General features: G+C 35.7%; 1 protein-coding gene across 3 annotated transcripts in view; it reads left to right on the plus strand.

Annotated features, from left to right (window-relative positions):
• The window catches only part of NT5C3A (5'-nucleotidase, cytosolic IIIA), a 49,756-nt gene that overhangs the window by 15,697 nt on the left and 17,160 nt on the right, over positions 1–16,899 (plus strand). The window contains exons 1-2 of one of the 3 annotated variants that reach the window (XM_011953922.1): positions 8,251–8,931; positions 13,794–13,848. The exons of 1 other annotated variant lie outside the window; for it this stretch is intronic. In XM_011953922.1, the coding sequence (XP_011809312.1) occupies positions 13,813–13,848 (36 nt within the window). In that variant the 5' untranslated portion in view covers positions 8,251–8,931; positions 13,794–13,812. Of the gene's footprint in view, positions 1–8,250; positions 8,932–13,793; positions 13,849–16,899 lie in introns of those variants that run through there. One more of the 3 variants, XM_011953921.1, reaches the window with a different exon arrangement.

Here is a 16,899-nt window from a genome sequence, read left to right on the forward strand (position 1 = left end):
TGTGACTCAGTTTTACTGACAGCCACAAGCTTTGTGTTACTAGGATTAGGAAACGTTTATTATGGGTAGTAATAAAGATTATCGATTTTTATTTTGTGCACGTGAGCTTTACCCAGGATTTTATAGAATGGGATTATCACTGGTATGTTTTATGAATTGATAAAAGTTAGATTACAGATTTATAACAAATTATATATTGAAAATTAAGATTCAAAAATTTATATTATAGTAAAAGCCTAGAATATTATGGCTAAGTTATATTTAAATAATTTAATTCTCTACATTTTATAGTTTTTTTTTTTTTTCCTTAAGTCAGAGAAGTTAGATCATGCTGCAGATCGTTTCTTAAAGCAGTTTGCTTAGTTTTTATTGGCAGCCTGCATCCAAGCCCAGCATCTCTGGGTATTGCTTGTCACCTATGCTGTTGTTCTAGGACAAATTCAAGGACAGAAGAACTCAGTGCCTTAAGGGTTGTCAGTATAAATTACTTAGTTTCCATGTGCTGTGTGTGTGGTTTACTTATCTTGAAAAAATACTATTAGATATTAGAGGCAGTGAGCGTGGGAAGGATAGAGGAATAAATTCTAAACACTGAAATTGAAATTATTTATTTGCATAAATGCCTACAGAATTCTGACTCCGTAGCTGCTTTGCCATTTAGGGAAATTGGTTTAAATTGCCCATTTTTAAATAACTAGCTTTTGAAATCTGTTTTTTCCTCTTTCCTCCTATATCCTCTTCTACCCCTCCCACTCTTTGCTATTTAGTTTCATTTTTGTTTTATGCCTGTATCGAGAAAGTTTCACTTTGCAGCTTGTGTGTTTCTTTTTCCCCCACTGCTGAGTTGAAAATCTAATTAGAGAAAATTATTTAAATGCCCCCCAAAATTATTACAACCATACAGAAAGGATGAACTTACAGTTTGATTTTGCATGTGCTAATCAATCACCCTAAGAAACATAAAGAAAAAAAAAACCCAAGCTTAAGAAAGTCAAATAGTACAGGTTACTGAAAAAGTATAGGAAAAATGGATTCACCATGGATGTTTGGTACTGTTGCTGATACTGTGTCCATATTATAGTAATATATGCCTCTTCTTATGTAAGTAATATACAGTTTAGCATTCACAATATTCTTTCCTTATCAATGTAGTTTACGTGTTTCTGCGAGTATCACAATTAAAGCAGTCACAATTTTTAAAGCTATATTCATGAATTTAATCATTTTCACTTTCCTGTAAGACAGAGTCAAGTAGACCTTTAAAAGTAATCAGTTTGCATTCAGATACTTTAAGACTTGCTTTAAATCAGGTAATTTTTTTCATGTAGACATACCAGTCAATTTTCATTAATTGACTTGTAAACTATCGTCAGAATGAAATACCATGATAAAGTTTTCAGTTGTCAAGTTTGTGTTAAGTGAAGTTCTTACCTCTTGCTTCAGTCTTTAGCCTTGTCCTACACATTCCTTGTAAAGAACTCTGCTATAGTAGAGACCTTAATCTCATACAAAAAGCACACAAAGTAATTATTTTCCAGTTTCCACATTTTCCAGTTCACACTTAAAGACTCTGAAGACTTAAAATGTTAAAACTTCCTTTGAAGAGAGTTCATAGTTCAAGGGCAGTATTTTCTATTTTTGAACACGTCTTCTACACTTGATGTGTTTTTTCCAGCAACTCTTCTCTTGAAGCGTCTGCAGCAGATGACCATTGGCAAAGTAAGCCAGAACTTTATATACCAGGTATAGGTTTACAAGCCTATTGGTTTAAAAATACTCTGCCCTAATTTTCCGTGTCTTCCTTAGAATAGTGCCAGAATGCTGACATTTTACACCTGAGTCTTTACACTTTTTAAATGATATAGACCTTACAGCAATTTTTGTATAAGGACTGCCATATCACTTTATGTGCAATTATCTTTGAACAAAGATAAATTCTGATCAGATTGCTAGCGAGGACTGGGAAGAATGAAAGCTCTTCAGTTGAAATTTGCATAGTATTCATGAATTACTGGTATACTTACCAAAAAAAACAAAAAGGTCCTAAAGTTGGCCATCAAATTTCTTATCACTCTTTGTTTTTATTTGATGAGATGATGAGAAAGATGATCATTCTTTTACCAACTTATACTGACTTTTTTCCCCTGTAAATTCAAAATGTATGTTCCAAAAAGAGCCATACTTCAGAGATAGAGACTAGAGAGGGCTTCTACTACCTGAATGTGTAACAAAAAGATCTTAGATTCCTAGATATTAAAATGTGTTTAATTCTTCACTGCGTGAATTGTTTGCCCTTGAGTTTTTCAAATGTTTCACAGATTATGCGGCATTTTTATAAACTCTACAGTACTTTTCCACAGTCTCCACACTCTTCCTTTTTTTCAAGCTAATGAGATGGTTTTATTTAAATAGTGCTCTTTGAAAAATCTAAACCACTTTTCACATAGTAAACATCAAAGAAAAGCTGTAAGCATTTAATAATTAGGCTTTGATTGCTATGAATGAAGAAATAGACTTGCATACAGCTTCTGTAATACCTTGTTTGTTAGAAATCTGGATGACTATGAAAGAAAAAAGTTAGACCAAGGAAAGTCTACTTAAACTTGACTACAATCATCTAAGCTAAAGACTACGAATCCCCAAACTACCATTATATTTTGAGTGTGGTGATCAAATATTTTCTGAGTTATATACTGTATGTGTGTATGTGTGTGTGTATATATGTATAAAGATATATACATCTTTATATCGATATATATACACACTCATATGCAGATACATTCTTTTTCAGATGTGAAAAATTGCAAGTTATCTTACTATTTGGAAATCATGTTTACTTAATTCTAAGATGCCATCAATTATGAGACTATCAACTTACTAGCAGGCTTTCTGAGAAAGGAAGAAAAAGACATTTTGTAATTTCATGGACTTAAAATGGAAGGGGGTAGGGACCAAATTTTAGAATTTGAGAAAATTTGATGTATCTGCTATAACACCTTTTAATTATAAAGAACACAGATCTAATGTCCAATTTACATTACTAGAGTTTAAGAAAAAGTCAGATATTTTCTCCCCTTCAACTAAGTTGCCATTTTTAAATAGTGCTTTAATTATAAAATTTTACTTATCTGAAATAAAGTAAAAGTAAAGTCATTATGGAACAAAAATAGATTAGTAATTTTCCCTGAGTTTTATACTACCAATACAGCAACAACAAAAAACCTTAGAATAATGATGAGGGATGTTTTAAAAACTGGTTCCTTTTGTTTGATGAACAGATATATTTAAACTTCACCCAGAACCTAAAAGGTTCATTCAGTTAATAAACACTGTCACATACCTATTTTGTGCTAGACACAATGCTCAATTCAAATGCAGCTCATATCTTAGTCATATCATATTTAAAAATTAAAGATTTAGGCCAGGCGCAGTGGCTCACGCCTGTAATCCCAGCAGTTTGGGAGGCCAAGGCAGGCGGATCACGAGGTCAGGAGATCGAGGCCATCCTGGCCAGCATGGTGAAACCCTATCTCTACTAAAAATGCAAAAATTAGCCGGACATGGCAGCATGCGCCTGTAGTCCCACCTACTTGGGAGGCTGAGGCAGCAGAATCATTTGAACCTGGGAGTCGGAGGTTGCAGTGAGCCGAGATCGTGCCACTGCACTCCAGCATGGATGACAGAGTGAGACTCTGTCTCAAAAAAAAAAAAAAAAACAAAATTTTCATTTGCCATTCATTTTCAAAAAATATAGTAAATGATTGTTTCATCTCTGTTTTCTGCTCCTTATACATTTTAAACCATATTCATGTAAACATTTATAGTACCTTGTTTCAGTTCTATTTTGAACAGTCATCATATTGAAGTCAGTTCACTGTTGTCTTCAGGGAAGGAGAAGTTCACATACCTAGACTGATGTTTTGCATGTTTGAAAAAATCATCTTTCTATTTACATCATGCAGCAATTAGCAGGAACAAGTTTCGCAAGAGGCAGTATAGAGACTATTGCATCTCATCTTCTAAATTGTCTTCCTTATATGGTGGCTTCATTGTTTTGTTTGGAATAACTTCCTAGGGTGTCATCCGATTTAAGTTTAAAAATACATTCCTTGTTGGAAAGGTAATTGGATTATAGTAGCCCAACTATAAGTTAGTAGGTAAGTCTAGATTGTATTGTTGAGAAATAACAATACTTGCTACAGGTTTTATGCGGGATTATGATGTGATTTCTTTTACATGCAACTTTTAATTAATGCAGTACCTTTATTTACTTCCCTGTCCCAATGTTAAAGATAAATAAGTTATTAAAGCTTAAATTCATATATTTGGTTTTCTGAGGGCTTTTTGTTTTTTCATTATTTGGAATTTCTGAGAAATCTTCTGATGACAAAATATGAAGTGATCATTTTTAGTTTTTCAAGTTGATTGAATAATTGACTATCTAAAAAGCTCTTAACTAGTTACTCAGAAATATCCCTTTTTCTATTGATAAAGACATCCAGTTTCAGTGTTAAAAGAGGAGGGAAAAAAATCTTCCAAAGATGTGAATTCTGTACAAGTGCTGTGCTCTTTGGCATATGAATTTCAGATCCAGAGTTTGCCACTAGAAGTGATAGGAGTGATTTCTGTTTCTATGTCAATGAGTAAAGAAACTCCAAGGCAACAGGGCCCAGTTATTGTGTACAGAGGTGAAAGTCCACTGTGCAGTTAAAGAACCTGTCTTTACAACTTTGTACTTCCACATCCTTTCTATCCATTCTCTAAAAAATAAAATAAAATAAAAAAGTTAAGTGCCCTGGAGCTGTTAGAAACAAAATTCAGTATCTTTGATTCAGTGCATTGCTTGTGTCCTTGTTCCTTTCTTGTGGCATATTTTTTAAACATTCTTCCTCATCCGTAGACTTCTCAAGCCCTCTCATGTTATGTGTTGCCCAGAGACAGCCTGATATAGTTTGGTCCAAAAAGTTTCCCATACAAAATTAGCTGGACATGGTGGCGCATGCCTGTAATCCCAGCTACTGGGGAAGGCTGAGGCATGAGAATCTCTTGAACCCAGGAGGGGGAGGTTGCGGTGTGCCCAGATCGCGTCATTGTACTCCAGCCTGGGCAACGAGAGTGAAACTCTGTCTCAAAAAAAAAGAAAAAAAAAGTGTCCCAACTCTTGTACATTAAGTCACATAAGTAGTGTCTTAACTTCTCCTGACTTCAGATTCTTTATGAAAAGGGAGAAGTATTGTTTTTCTCTTAAAATTATACCAGTTGAATTACAACGTATATAAAGGGCCATCGCATGCTTCTGGGACTTTGACAAAGCAAGTAAGTGCTTGATACATGTTAGTCCCTCTTCCAGGGACACCCCACCAGTCCCACTATCTCACTCCCACCCCACTCCTACCACGTACACACTGGGTGGAATTAAAAAGATAAAGTCTGTTATAGGCAGGAAGCAACATCCATATTCCCCCTCTTCTCTGTTCTTAGAATCAGGCTAGCAGGACAGGCACACACACCAGCAGAGCCCAAACCACCTACCCTTAGAGACCAATACTCCTTTTGATAGGATACCAGCCAGCTTTCTTTTCATGCCATGAAGTGTTTTGTTTCGGAGCCCACTAAGCTGGCTGGATTCCTTGCTTCTGTGTCTCTGTTAGAAACATTGTTTCAAACAATCCAACTATATGATGTTGACTGGGATTTTAGCTTTCTTTTCTGATTGTGGACACCATAGGTGCTACTCCTATCACGTTTCTTAACACGCTATTTAAATTTCCCAAGGAGCACATTTATTTTCTAAAACTCAGGTTGTAAAAATGGCCCCTTAATGTCATTGCAAATACTGTCTTATGTATTCTATTTTAAACTTTCCTGTACTTGTATAAAGATTTTTCCTCCTCAAATTGGTCTCTTGCTGTAGATATAACCTTTTTCAATCAATAGTAGACCATATGTCTGTAAATACTCAGCTCATAGAGCAGTACTGTGCAGTGATCTCAAACATGGATTCTGAAGTTAGAGAGAACTGAGTTTGAATCCATTTCTGCCAGTTGTCAAGTATAAGGCTTAATTTGCTCACCGGTAAATTGAGAATAATACTAGCACATACCTTCTAAGGTTGTTTATAAGTATTATATGAGACAAGGAATATCAAGTGCTTAGAGACATCTGGCACATTGTAAACACAATACATTTTAACTATTCATAATAATTTTTAAGAGCAGTATAATTTTATATTTTATGTATATATCACAGTTTATTCACCTCTTCTGTATTGGTGAACATTTAAATATCAGCCATGTAGATTGTTTCCAGTGTCCCAGAATTATAAAACAAATTTGCAGTATACGTCCTGGCAGCTAAAGTTTTGTGTACCGCCTAATTTCTTTAGGAAAAATTTCTAGACACAAAATTGGTATGTCAAAGGGAATGTGTATTTCTTACGCTTTTAATAGTATTTCTAAATTGCACTCCAAAAAGATTGTAGAACTATCATTTCAATATTCTTTTTTTTTTTTTTTTTTTTTTGAGTCAGAGTCTTACTCTGTCACCCAGGCTGGAATGCGGTGGCACGATCTTGGCTCACTGCAAGCTCCGCCTTTCGGGTTCACACCATTCTCCTGCCTCAGCCTCCTGAGTAGCTGGGACTACAGGTGCCCACCACCACATCTGGCTAATTTTTTAAAATATATTTTTAGTAGAGATGGGGTTTCACCGTGTTAGCCAGGATGGTCTCGATCTCCTGACCTGGTGATCCACTAGCCTTGGCCTCCCGAAGTACTGGGATTACAGGCATGAGCCACCACGCCTGGCCCATGTCAATATTCTTGGTTGTTGAAAGTGATCTGTGAATCATCTTTCAAAGTGATATATTTCAAATTCTTACCATTGTTAACTATAGCAATATTAAAGGACATTTAAGTCATCATTTTCGTATATAATACAGAAATATTTTAGAAATGGAGCCCTTTTGTGGCCCTGGAGTCTTCATTACTGATTAGAAATAATAGGCTGTTCTCTTAGAGGAGTGTTTCATTATGAATTTTATTATTTTATTAAAATAAGATAGCAGTGTCAAAGGTTTCACGTTTGGTAGATACAGATTTGGATAGTTTTGTTTTTTGGTTTTCGGTTTTGTGGTTTTTGTTTTGTTTTGTTTCATTTGTTTTTTTTGAAACGGAGTTTTGCTCTTGTTGCCTGGGCTGGAGTGCAATGGCACGATCTCAGCTCACTGCAACATCTGCCTTCCAGGTTCAAGTGATTCTTCTGCCCCGAGAAGCTGGGATTACAGGCGCGGCCACCAGGTCTGGCTAATTTTTTATATTTTTAGCAGAGATGGAGTTTCATCATGTTGGCCAGGTTAGTCTCGAACTCCTGACCTCAGGTGATCCACCCGCCTCGGCCTTCGAAAGTGCAGGGATTACAGGCATGAGCCACTGCACCCAGCCTGGATAGCTTTTTAACACCAATTTTAACAGCAATTTAAAATTTTTTTCATGTTGTTTTTAATAAGAGAACGATACTTCACAAAATTTGATTACTGAAATATTACCTAGACTACATTTCTCTGAGGGCAGTAGAGAAAAAGCCGATAATAAAAATTTATTTACGTAAGTGTAGTGTAGCCATGTTCCTAATGATAAAGTTTCCCACAGCCCATGGCATAACTTATCTATAAGGTCCTGACACATGGTATTAGCATATTGCCACCCTACTACTCAGGTTTAAAGCAAGACTAGTTCTCTTTAAAAAAATAAAAATAAAAAAATTTTCTTCATGACAATTGGACTGCTCTTATTTCTAACAGGAAGGAACTTTTTCCCAAATTTTTTTAAAATAGAAATTAATTTTTATTTTCAGATTTTGTGGCTGGTCTCATTAAAAGTATAGGAAAATATAAAAATTACTTTAGACCGGGTGCGGTGGCTCAAGCCTGTAATCCCAGCACTTTGGGAGGCCGAGACGGGCAGATCACGAGGTCCGGAGATCGAGACCATCCTGGCTAACACAGTGAAACCCCGTCTCTACTAACATATACAAAAAACTAGCCGGGCGAGGTGGCGGGCGCCTGTAGTCCCAGCTACTCGGGAGGCTGAGGCAGGAGAATGGCGTAAACCCGGGAGGCGGAGCTTGCAGTGAGCTGAGATCCGGCCACTGCACTCCAGCCTGGGCGACAGAGTGAGACTCCGTCTCAAAAAAAAAAAAAAAATTACTTTAAATCCCACTGCCCTTTGCTAAAGACTATTAACAGTCTTTTGACCACATTTGCATATATCTTGTCTTTTTGTTTATGGACTTTAAGTGAGCTAATCTTTTTTTTACTGGTGGTAAAATATATATAATATAAACAGTACCATTTAAACGATTTTTAAGCATTTAATTTGGTGGCATTAAGTACCTCTACACTGCTGTGCAACCATAACCACTGTCCACTCCAGAACTCTTTTCATATGCTAAAACTGAAACTCTATCCTTTGAGCAATAATTCCCCATCCTCCTCCTCCAGCCCTGGCAACAGCAACCTAATCTTTTTAACTTTGTATTAAAATAGAATATACAGAAAAGTTCACATATCAGAAGTACACTGACAAACCACTGACAAACCATGAGGAAGGGAATGTTTTTAAGTGTTAGTGTAGAGGTTCCTCTTTTCTTTCCAGAGCCAGTTACCAGTTGTAATAGTAGAGATTTACCTTCTCTTTAATCATCACATAACTTCAATTGATAATGAAGATTGACTGGTGACTAGCTCAGAGCTAGCGAGGCTGTAACCAAGAGCATATATAAAGTACTGTGCAGCAGTGCGTCACAAGGTTTTTGCATAGGGCTTAGTCAAGGCTTTTGGAACCGCCCTCATTTGCACCTTGTACTATATTAGTACTTCTCAGACAGGAAGAATTTTCTTTTGCTGGTGTGCCTCGTCCGGTTACCTTCAGGGTAAGTGTGTACGGTTCATGTAAATGAGTTTCTCTTGTCTAACTTTATGTGATTCTTATTTGATTCTGTATCTTACTGAAATTTTGGGCATTTTAAAATACAAACTTAGGAAATAAAAGAATGATCCAGTATAATGCAAAAGTTCTTTATAATTTGTGAAGAAGTGAATGTGCAAAACTTTGAAGAGTCTTAGGTCTCAGAAATTAACATTTTATATGTTCTGATTTTAAGAGCTTCTTGTTTTATATGTAGATGTTAAGAAAAAACGAAGTACCTTCAGAAGTCTCTTTCCAGGTTGAGGGGAAACCCTCTAAGATTCAATTGTGTTGTTCATTCAGTCGCTATGTGACTCAGTTTTACTGACAGCCACAAGCTTTGTGTTACTAGGATTAGGAAACGTTTATTATGGGTAGTAATAAAGATTATCGATTTTTATTTTGTGCACGTGAGCTTTACCCAGGATTTTATAGAATGGGATTATCACTGGTATGTTTTATGAATTGATAAAAGTTAGATTACAGATTTATAACAAATTATATATTGAAAATTAAGATTCAAAAATTTATATTATAGTAAAAGCCTAGAATATTATGGCTAAGTTATATTTAAATAATTTAATTCTCTACATTTTATAGTTTTTTTTTTTTTTCCTTAAGTCAGAGAAGTTAGATCATGCTGCAGATCGTTTCTTAAAGCAGTTTGCTTAGTTTTTATTGGCAGCCTGCATCCAAGCCCAGCATCTCTGGGTATTGCTTGTCACCTATGCTGTTGTTCTAGGACAAATTCAAGGACAGAAGAACTCAGTGCCTTAAGGGTTGTCAGTATAAATTACTTAGTTTCCATGTGCTGTGTGTGTGGTTTACTTATCTTGAAAAAATACTATTAGATATTAGAGGCAGTGAGCGTGGGAAGGATAGAGGAATAAATTCTAAACACTGAAATTGAAATTATTTATTTGCATAAATGCCTACAGAATTCTGACTCCGTAGCTGCTTTGCCATTTAGGGAAATTGGTTTAAATTGCCCATTTTTAAATAACTAGCTTTTGAAATCTGTTTTTTCCTCTTTCCTCCTATATCCTCTTCTACCCCTCCCACTCTTTGCTATTTAGTTTCATTTTTGTTTTATGCCTGTATCGAGAAAGTTTCACTTTGCAGCTTGTGTGTTTCTTTTTCCCCCACTGCTGAGTTGAAAATCTAATTAGAGAAAATTATTTAAATGCCCCCCAAAATTATTACAACCATACAGAAAGGATGAACTTACAGTTTGATTTTGCATGTGCTAATCAATCACCCTAAGAAACATAAAGAAAAAAAAAACCCAAGCTTAAGAAAGTCAAATAGTACAGGTTACTGAAAAAGTATAGGAAAAATGGATTCACCATGGATGTTTGGTACTGTTGCTGATACTGTGTCCATATTATAGTAATATATGCCTCTTCTTATGTAAGTAATATACAGTTTAGCATTCACAATATTCTTTCCTTATCAATGTAGTTTACGTGTTTCTGCGAGTATCACAATTAAAGCAGTCACAATTTTTAAAGCTATATTCATGAATTTAATCATTTTCACTTTCCTGTAAGACAGAGTCAAGTAGACCTTTAAAAGTAATCAGTTTGCATTCAGATACTTTAAGACTTGCTTTAAATCAGGTAATTTTTTTCATGTAGACATACCAGTCAATTTTCATTAATTGACTTGTAAACTATCGTCAGAATGAAATACCATGATAAAGTTTTCAGTTGTCAAGTTTGTGTTAAGTGAAGTTCTTACCTCTTGCTTCAGTCTTTAGCCTTGTCCTACACATTCCTTGTAAAGAACTCTGCTATAGTAGAGACCTTAATCTCATACAAAAAGCACACAAAGTAATTATTTTCCAGTTTCCACATTTTCCAGTTCACACTTAAAGACTCTGAAGACTTAAAATGTTAAAACTTCCTTTGAAGAGAGTTCATAGTTCAAGGGCAGTATTTTCTATTTTTGAACACGTCTTCTACACTTGATGTGTTTTTTCCAGCAACTCTTCTCTTGAAGCGTCTGCAGCAGATGACCATTGGCAAAGTAAGCCAGAACTTTATATACCAGGTATAGGTTTACAAGCCTATTGGTTTAAAAATACTCTGCCCTAATTTTCCGTGTCTTCCTTAGAATAGTGCCAGAATGCTGACATTTTACACCTGAGTCTTTACACTTTTTAAATGATATAGACCTTACAGCAATTTTTGTATAAGGACTGCCATATCACTTTATGTGCAATTATCTTTGAACAAAGATAAATTCTGATCAGATTGCTAGCGAGGACTGGGAAGAATGAAAGCTCTTCAGTTGAAATTTGCATAGTATTCATGAATTACTGGTATACTTACCAAAAAAAACAAAAAGGTCCTAAAGTTGGCCATCAAATTTCTTATCACTCTTTGTTTTTATTTGATGAGATGATGAGAAAGATGATCATTCTTTTACCAACTTATACTGACTTTTTTCCCCTGTAAATTCAAAATGTATGTTCCAAAAAGAGCCATACTTCAGAGATAGAGACTAGAGAGGGCTTCTACTACCTGAATGTGTAACAAAAAGATCTTAGATTCCTAGATATTAAAATGTGTTTAATTCTTCACTGCGTGAATTGTTTGCCCTTGAGTTTTTCAAATGTTTCACAGATTATGCGGCATTTTTATAAACTCTACAGTACTTTTCCACAGTCTCCACACTCTTCCTTTTTTTCAAGCTAATGAGATGGTTTTATTTAAATAGTGCTCTTTGAAAAATCTAAACCACTTTTCACATAGTAAACATCAAAGAAAAGCTGTAAGCATTTAATAATTAGGCTTTGATTGCTATGAATGAAGAAATAGACTTGCATACAGCTTCTGTAATACCTTGTTTGTTAGAAATCTGGATGACTATGAAAGAAAAAAGTTAGACCAAGGAAAGTCTACTTAAACTTGACTACAATCATCTAAGCTAAAGACTACGAATCCCCAAACTACCATTATATTTTGAGTGTGGTGATCAAATATTTTCTGAGTTATATACTGTATGTGTGTATGTGTGTGTGTATATATGTATAAAGATATATACATCTTTATATCGATATATATACACACTCATATGCAGATACATTCTTTTTCAGATGTGAAAAATTGCAAGTTATCTTACTATTTGGAAATCATGTTTACTTAATTCTAAGATGCCATCAATTATGAGACTATCAACTTACTAGCAGGCTTTCTGAGAAAGGAAGAAAAAGACATTTTGTAATTTCATGGACTTAAAATGGAAGGGGGTAGGGACCAAATTTTAGAATTTGAGAAAATTTGATGTATCTGCTATAACACCTTTTAATTATAAAGAACACAGATCTAATGTCCAATTTACATTACTAGAGTTTAAGAAAAAGTCAGATATTTTCTCCCCTTCAACTAAGTTGCCATTTTTAAATAGTGCTTTAATTATAAAATTTTACTTATCTGAAATAAAGTAAAAGTAAAGTCATTATGGAACAAAAATAGATTAGTAATTTTCCCTGAGTTTTATACTACCAATACAGCAACAACAAAAAACCTTAGAATAATGATGAGGGATGTTTTAAAAACTGGTTCCTTTTGTTTGATGAACAGATATATTTAAACTTCACCCAGAACCTAAAAGGTTCATTCAGTTAATAAACACTGTCACATACCTATTTTGTGCTAGACACAATGCTCAATTCAAATGCAGCTCATATCTTAGTCATATCATATTTAAAAATTAAAGATTTAGGCCAGGCGCAGTGGCTCACGCCTGTAATCCCAGCAGTTTGGGAGGCCAAGGCAGGCGGATCACGAGGTCAGGAGATCGAGGCCATCCTGGCCAGCATGGTGAAACCCTATCTCTACTAAAAATGCAAAAATTAGCCGGACATGGCAGCATGCGCCTGTAGTCCCACCTACTTGGGAGGCTGAGGCAGCAGAATCATTTGAACCTGGGAGTCGGAGGTTGCAGTGAGCCGAGATCATGCCACTGCACTCCAGCTTGACAACAGAGCAAGACTCCATCTCAAAAAAAAAAAAAAATTAAAGATTTTAATATAAGAAAATTGAAGGAAAAATTGGACTTTTGTGTTATGTCTTCCCTTACTTTGTTCTGTCTGTATATTCCTATATTGATTCAGTAGTAGCAATGCATAATTTTCCCACAAACTTCATCCTTACATGTAGAGAAAGTGTTGATAAAATATTCTTGCAATAAAGTGCTCTTTGCAAATATGTACTTCATTTTCACTGTTTATTCAGTTTTCTTAATACCATATTCTTGTAGGAGAGCTTCAGATTCTCCATAGAAAATGTTTAATCCAAAACTGTGCTGGATACAGTAAAACCCTTGCTGAGCTTCTTAGAAAAAAAAAAAAAAAAGATGCTTTATATGTCACATATAGGCTACGTTAAATCATAACAAAGCCTTTTGCCTCATTGCGCTCCCGAAAGCAAGATGGGTCACCAGCAGCCTTACTGGAGCCACCCACAGAAGTTGGGCCAGGGTTCTCGCTCTTGTCACGTCTGCCCAAACCAGCATAGTCTGATCCGGAAACACAGCCTCGATATGTGCTGTCAGTGTTTCCATCAGTACGCAAAGGACATAGGTTTCATTGAGTTGGACTAAGTGATCTTCCTTGAATGGATTATCCAGGGCATCCACCCAATGAAAGAAACCATGTTACTTCTTTGTACATAAAATAAACATTTTTAAAAAACAAAATAAGTCATACCAAAAATACCACCTTAGTATATTATTAGCATAACAGGAAGAACCTGAAATTTATGTATGTCACGTGTACTCTTTTTTTTCTCTTTTGCTGTGACATCACCTGGGAAAATCCAGAAGATTGGATAACCAAGAAATGACTAATCAAGAGTCTGCTGTACATGTGAAAATGGTGGGTATTTGCCTATTTCCAGTTCCATTTATTAATGGTAAATCTTCACCACTTTTACCTCTGTCTCTAACATAATTATGGGACTGAAATTTTATACAACTCTTTCTTCGCAGTGCATCACAAAATAAACCTCAAATACTTATTGAATTGAATTTCAAATTATCTTTAAAATGTTTTTGCTTGAAATCTAATGCACATTATTGTGCTTCTCAGAATATAAAATGTTTCCCCGTTCCTTTTTATGCTAAATTTTCTTTGCTCAGGAATAACACACTTAAATCATACAATGTGAAATACATTATTGTAGGCTTCCTAATTTAAATGACAAGCATTCAGAAATTTTTTAAATACTTCTTGCGTGACAGTAGAGTTGCATTATATATATTAGGATGAGATAGGAAATGTTCAGGCTTTGGAGTCAGAACGGGCTTCATATCTTAACTCATTCTGGCTAGGCGCCTGTAATCCCAGCACTTTGGGAGGCCGAGGTGGGCAGATCACGAGGTCGGGAGATCAAGACCGTCCTGGCTAATACAGTGAAACCCCGTCTCTACTAAAAATACAAAAAATTAGCCGGGCATGGTAACACGCTCCTGTAGTCGCAGCTACTGGGGAGGCTGAGGCAAGCGAATGGCTTGAACCTGGGAGGCGGAGGCTGCAGTGAGCCAAGATTGTGCCACTGCACTCCAGCCTGGGCAAGAGAGTGAGATTCCGTCTCAAAAAAAAAATTCTTACTCCATATTAGTTTCTATAGGCCTGAATAAGAGCAGTAAGCTTACCTTTAAGAAATGGGTGTGAAACCACCAACTGTGTGTTGTTATTCATACTTAATGAAAATGTATATAAAGTTTCTAATAACCACAGATTAAGCATTCATTAAATATTAATCTACTCTATTATGTTAGTGAGTGTTTTAACTGTGTAACTGGCATATTTATTTGCATATGTGAAAAGAAATTACATCTGTTCTCCATATTCAAAGTGATAAAATCTTAAAAACAACAATTTTAAAAGATCCTTTCTTTTGAAGGGAACAACTGCCCTGTGATCTCTTGTTTTCTCTTTGTGTTCTTTTTATTGTTGTGCCTCCTTTTCTTTTCTGTTCCATTTATTTTTTCAGCTTTCTCTTTCTGTCTAGCTTTTTTCTGGCCTATAAACTAGAGCATGACACAGCAAGCAAGGAGCACGTGGTCACACTTAATAAATCTCTTGGTCATCTTTCCCTCAACCAGTGTAGGATCAAAGGTGAAAGTTGACTCAAAATGGTGATTAAGTCATCGTCAGTTTAGTTATTGCTCTTAGATTGAAGCGCATGCAATTGTTTTTATACGTCAAATATAGTCCAATATTGCCAGTTTTATGTGGTTCAACCTAATAGCAGCTCTTTGCGTCCATTGAATGATTGGCACTTGATTCATTGGAATTGAGCATATCTCTTTGATACATAGAATTAAACCCGTCTAAAACTTATTTTCTTGTTTGGGTTGACTTTTTTTAAACTTATGTGAACACAAGCAGTATAGGAATTCCCTGACATATAAACAATGACTCTTTGTATAATGTTGTTGTTTGGGTCCTCGAGCCCTCTAGAAGGTGTCTGTAGAGGCAAGTAGCAGTGTATTCACCCCACAGTTGTTCAGACTGTTGAAGGAAAATAAGGCAAAAGATTTTTTTTTAACTATTATTGCATTAATTTACACAGTTTTTACCTTGAGTTTGCTTTCCTAAAAATATTCATATGTCTTTTATATTGACAACTTTATACCATGTTATTCTTCACTTCTCATGAACAGGATTCAGATCTCTCTGTCCAGACTTTTTACACACACACTTCTCTGTGTACACTTAAGTTCTAGACAAACAGCTATTTCTCTTTTTCCCGCATTAGACCCTGCACTTTGATTCCTCCCTAATCTCAGCATATCTAAGTCCTGTTTCTCTTCCAGAGCCTACCTCTGTTGGCTCTTACTCCTTTGACCCCAGAAGAAGAAATCTCTGTCTCTTCTATTCCTCTTACATTTTATCTGGACATTTTGGCAATGTATTAATTATTTGGGTTTCTATTTTATAATCCACATTAGAGAATATGCACCTGGAGTGTAAGATTTATATTTTATGTTTCTCTTACAGAGCGGCTTCACACATTGTTGTATACTTAATATGTGGTGAAGGAATGAAAGAATTTGGCCTACACTATCTTTTTTTTTTTTTTTTTTATACTTTAAGTTCTAGGGTACATGTGCACAACGTGCAGGTTTGTTACATATGTATGCATGTGCCATGTTGGTGTGCTGCACCCATCAACTCATCAGCACCCATCAATTCGTCATTTACATCAGGTATAACTCCCAATGCCATCCCTCCCCCCTGCCTACACTATCTTAATGTGGAAACAGACTGAATATATAATAGGCAAGGGAAATCACCATTACTAAAATTTAGTAGTGCATAATCTTCCAAACAAATCAGAGTATCATCTATGTGTATGGGCAAATGTACCAGTTTGAATAGGTGGCTTTAAATCTATACTTTCTGTGTAGTTGGATAAAAACTGTAGTGCCTACTTCTTTGTACCACTGCAGTAATGAAGTCTTTTGTTGCTACCAAATATAAACAGTGGAAAACCAAGAAAGAATATTTCTCTGAAAACATCTGACTGGAATTTCTTAAGTGATTCAAACTAATTTTTATGTGGGCTATTTCCAGAAAAATGTAGGATAATACTAAGGTAATTTAAAATTCACTGAGGCTAGGTGCTATGGCTCATGCCTGTAATCCCCGCACTTTGGGAGGCCAAGGCGAGAGGATCACTTGAGCTCAGGAGTTTGAGACCAGCCTTGGCAACATAGTGAGACCTGTCTCTACAAAAATTAAAAAATTAGCTGGGCATAGTGGCAGATGACTGTAGTCCCAGCTACTCTGGAGGCTAAGGTGGGAGGATCTGTTGAGCCCAGGATGTCAAGGCTGCAGTGAGCTGTGATCACGCCACTGCACTCCAGCCTGGTTGACAGAGTGAGACCTTGTCTCAAAAAAAAATTTTAAATAAGTCAG

This window comes from Colobus angolensis, unplaced genomic scaffold (genome assembly GCF_000951035.1).
Source record: "Colobus angolensis palliatus isolate OR3802 unplaced genomic scaffold, Cang.pa_1.0 Scaffold378, whole genome shotgun sequence".
Taxonomy (NCBI): Eukaryota; Metazoa; Chordata; class Mammalia; order Primates; family Cercopithecidae; genus Colobus; species Colobus angolensis.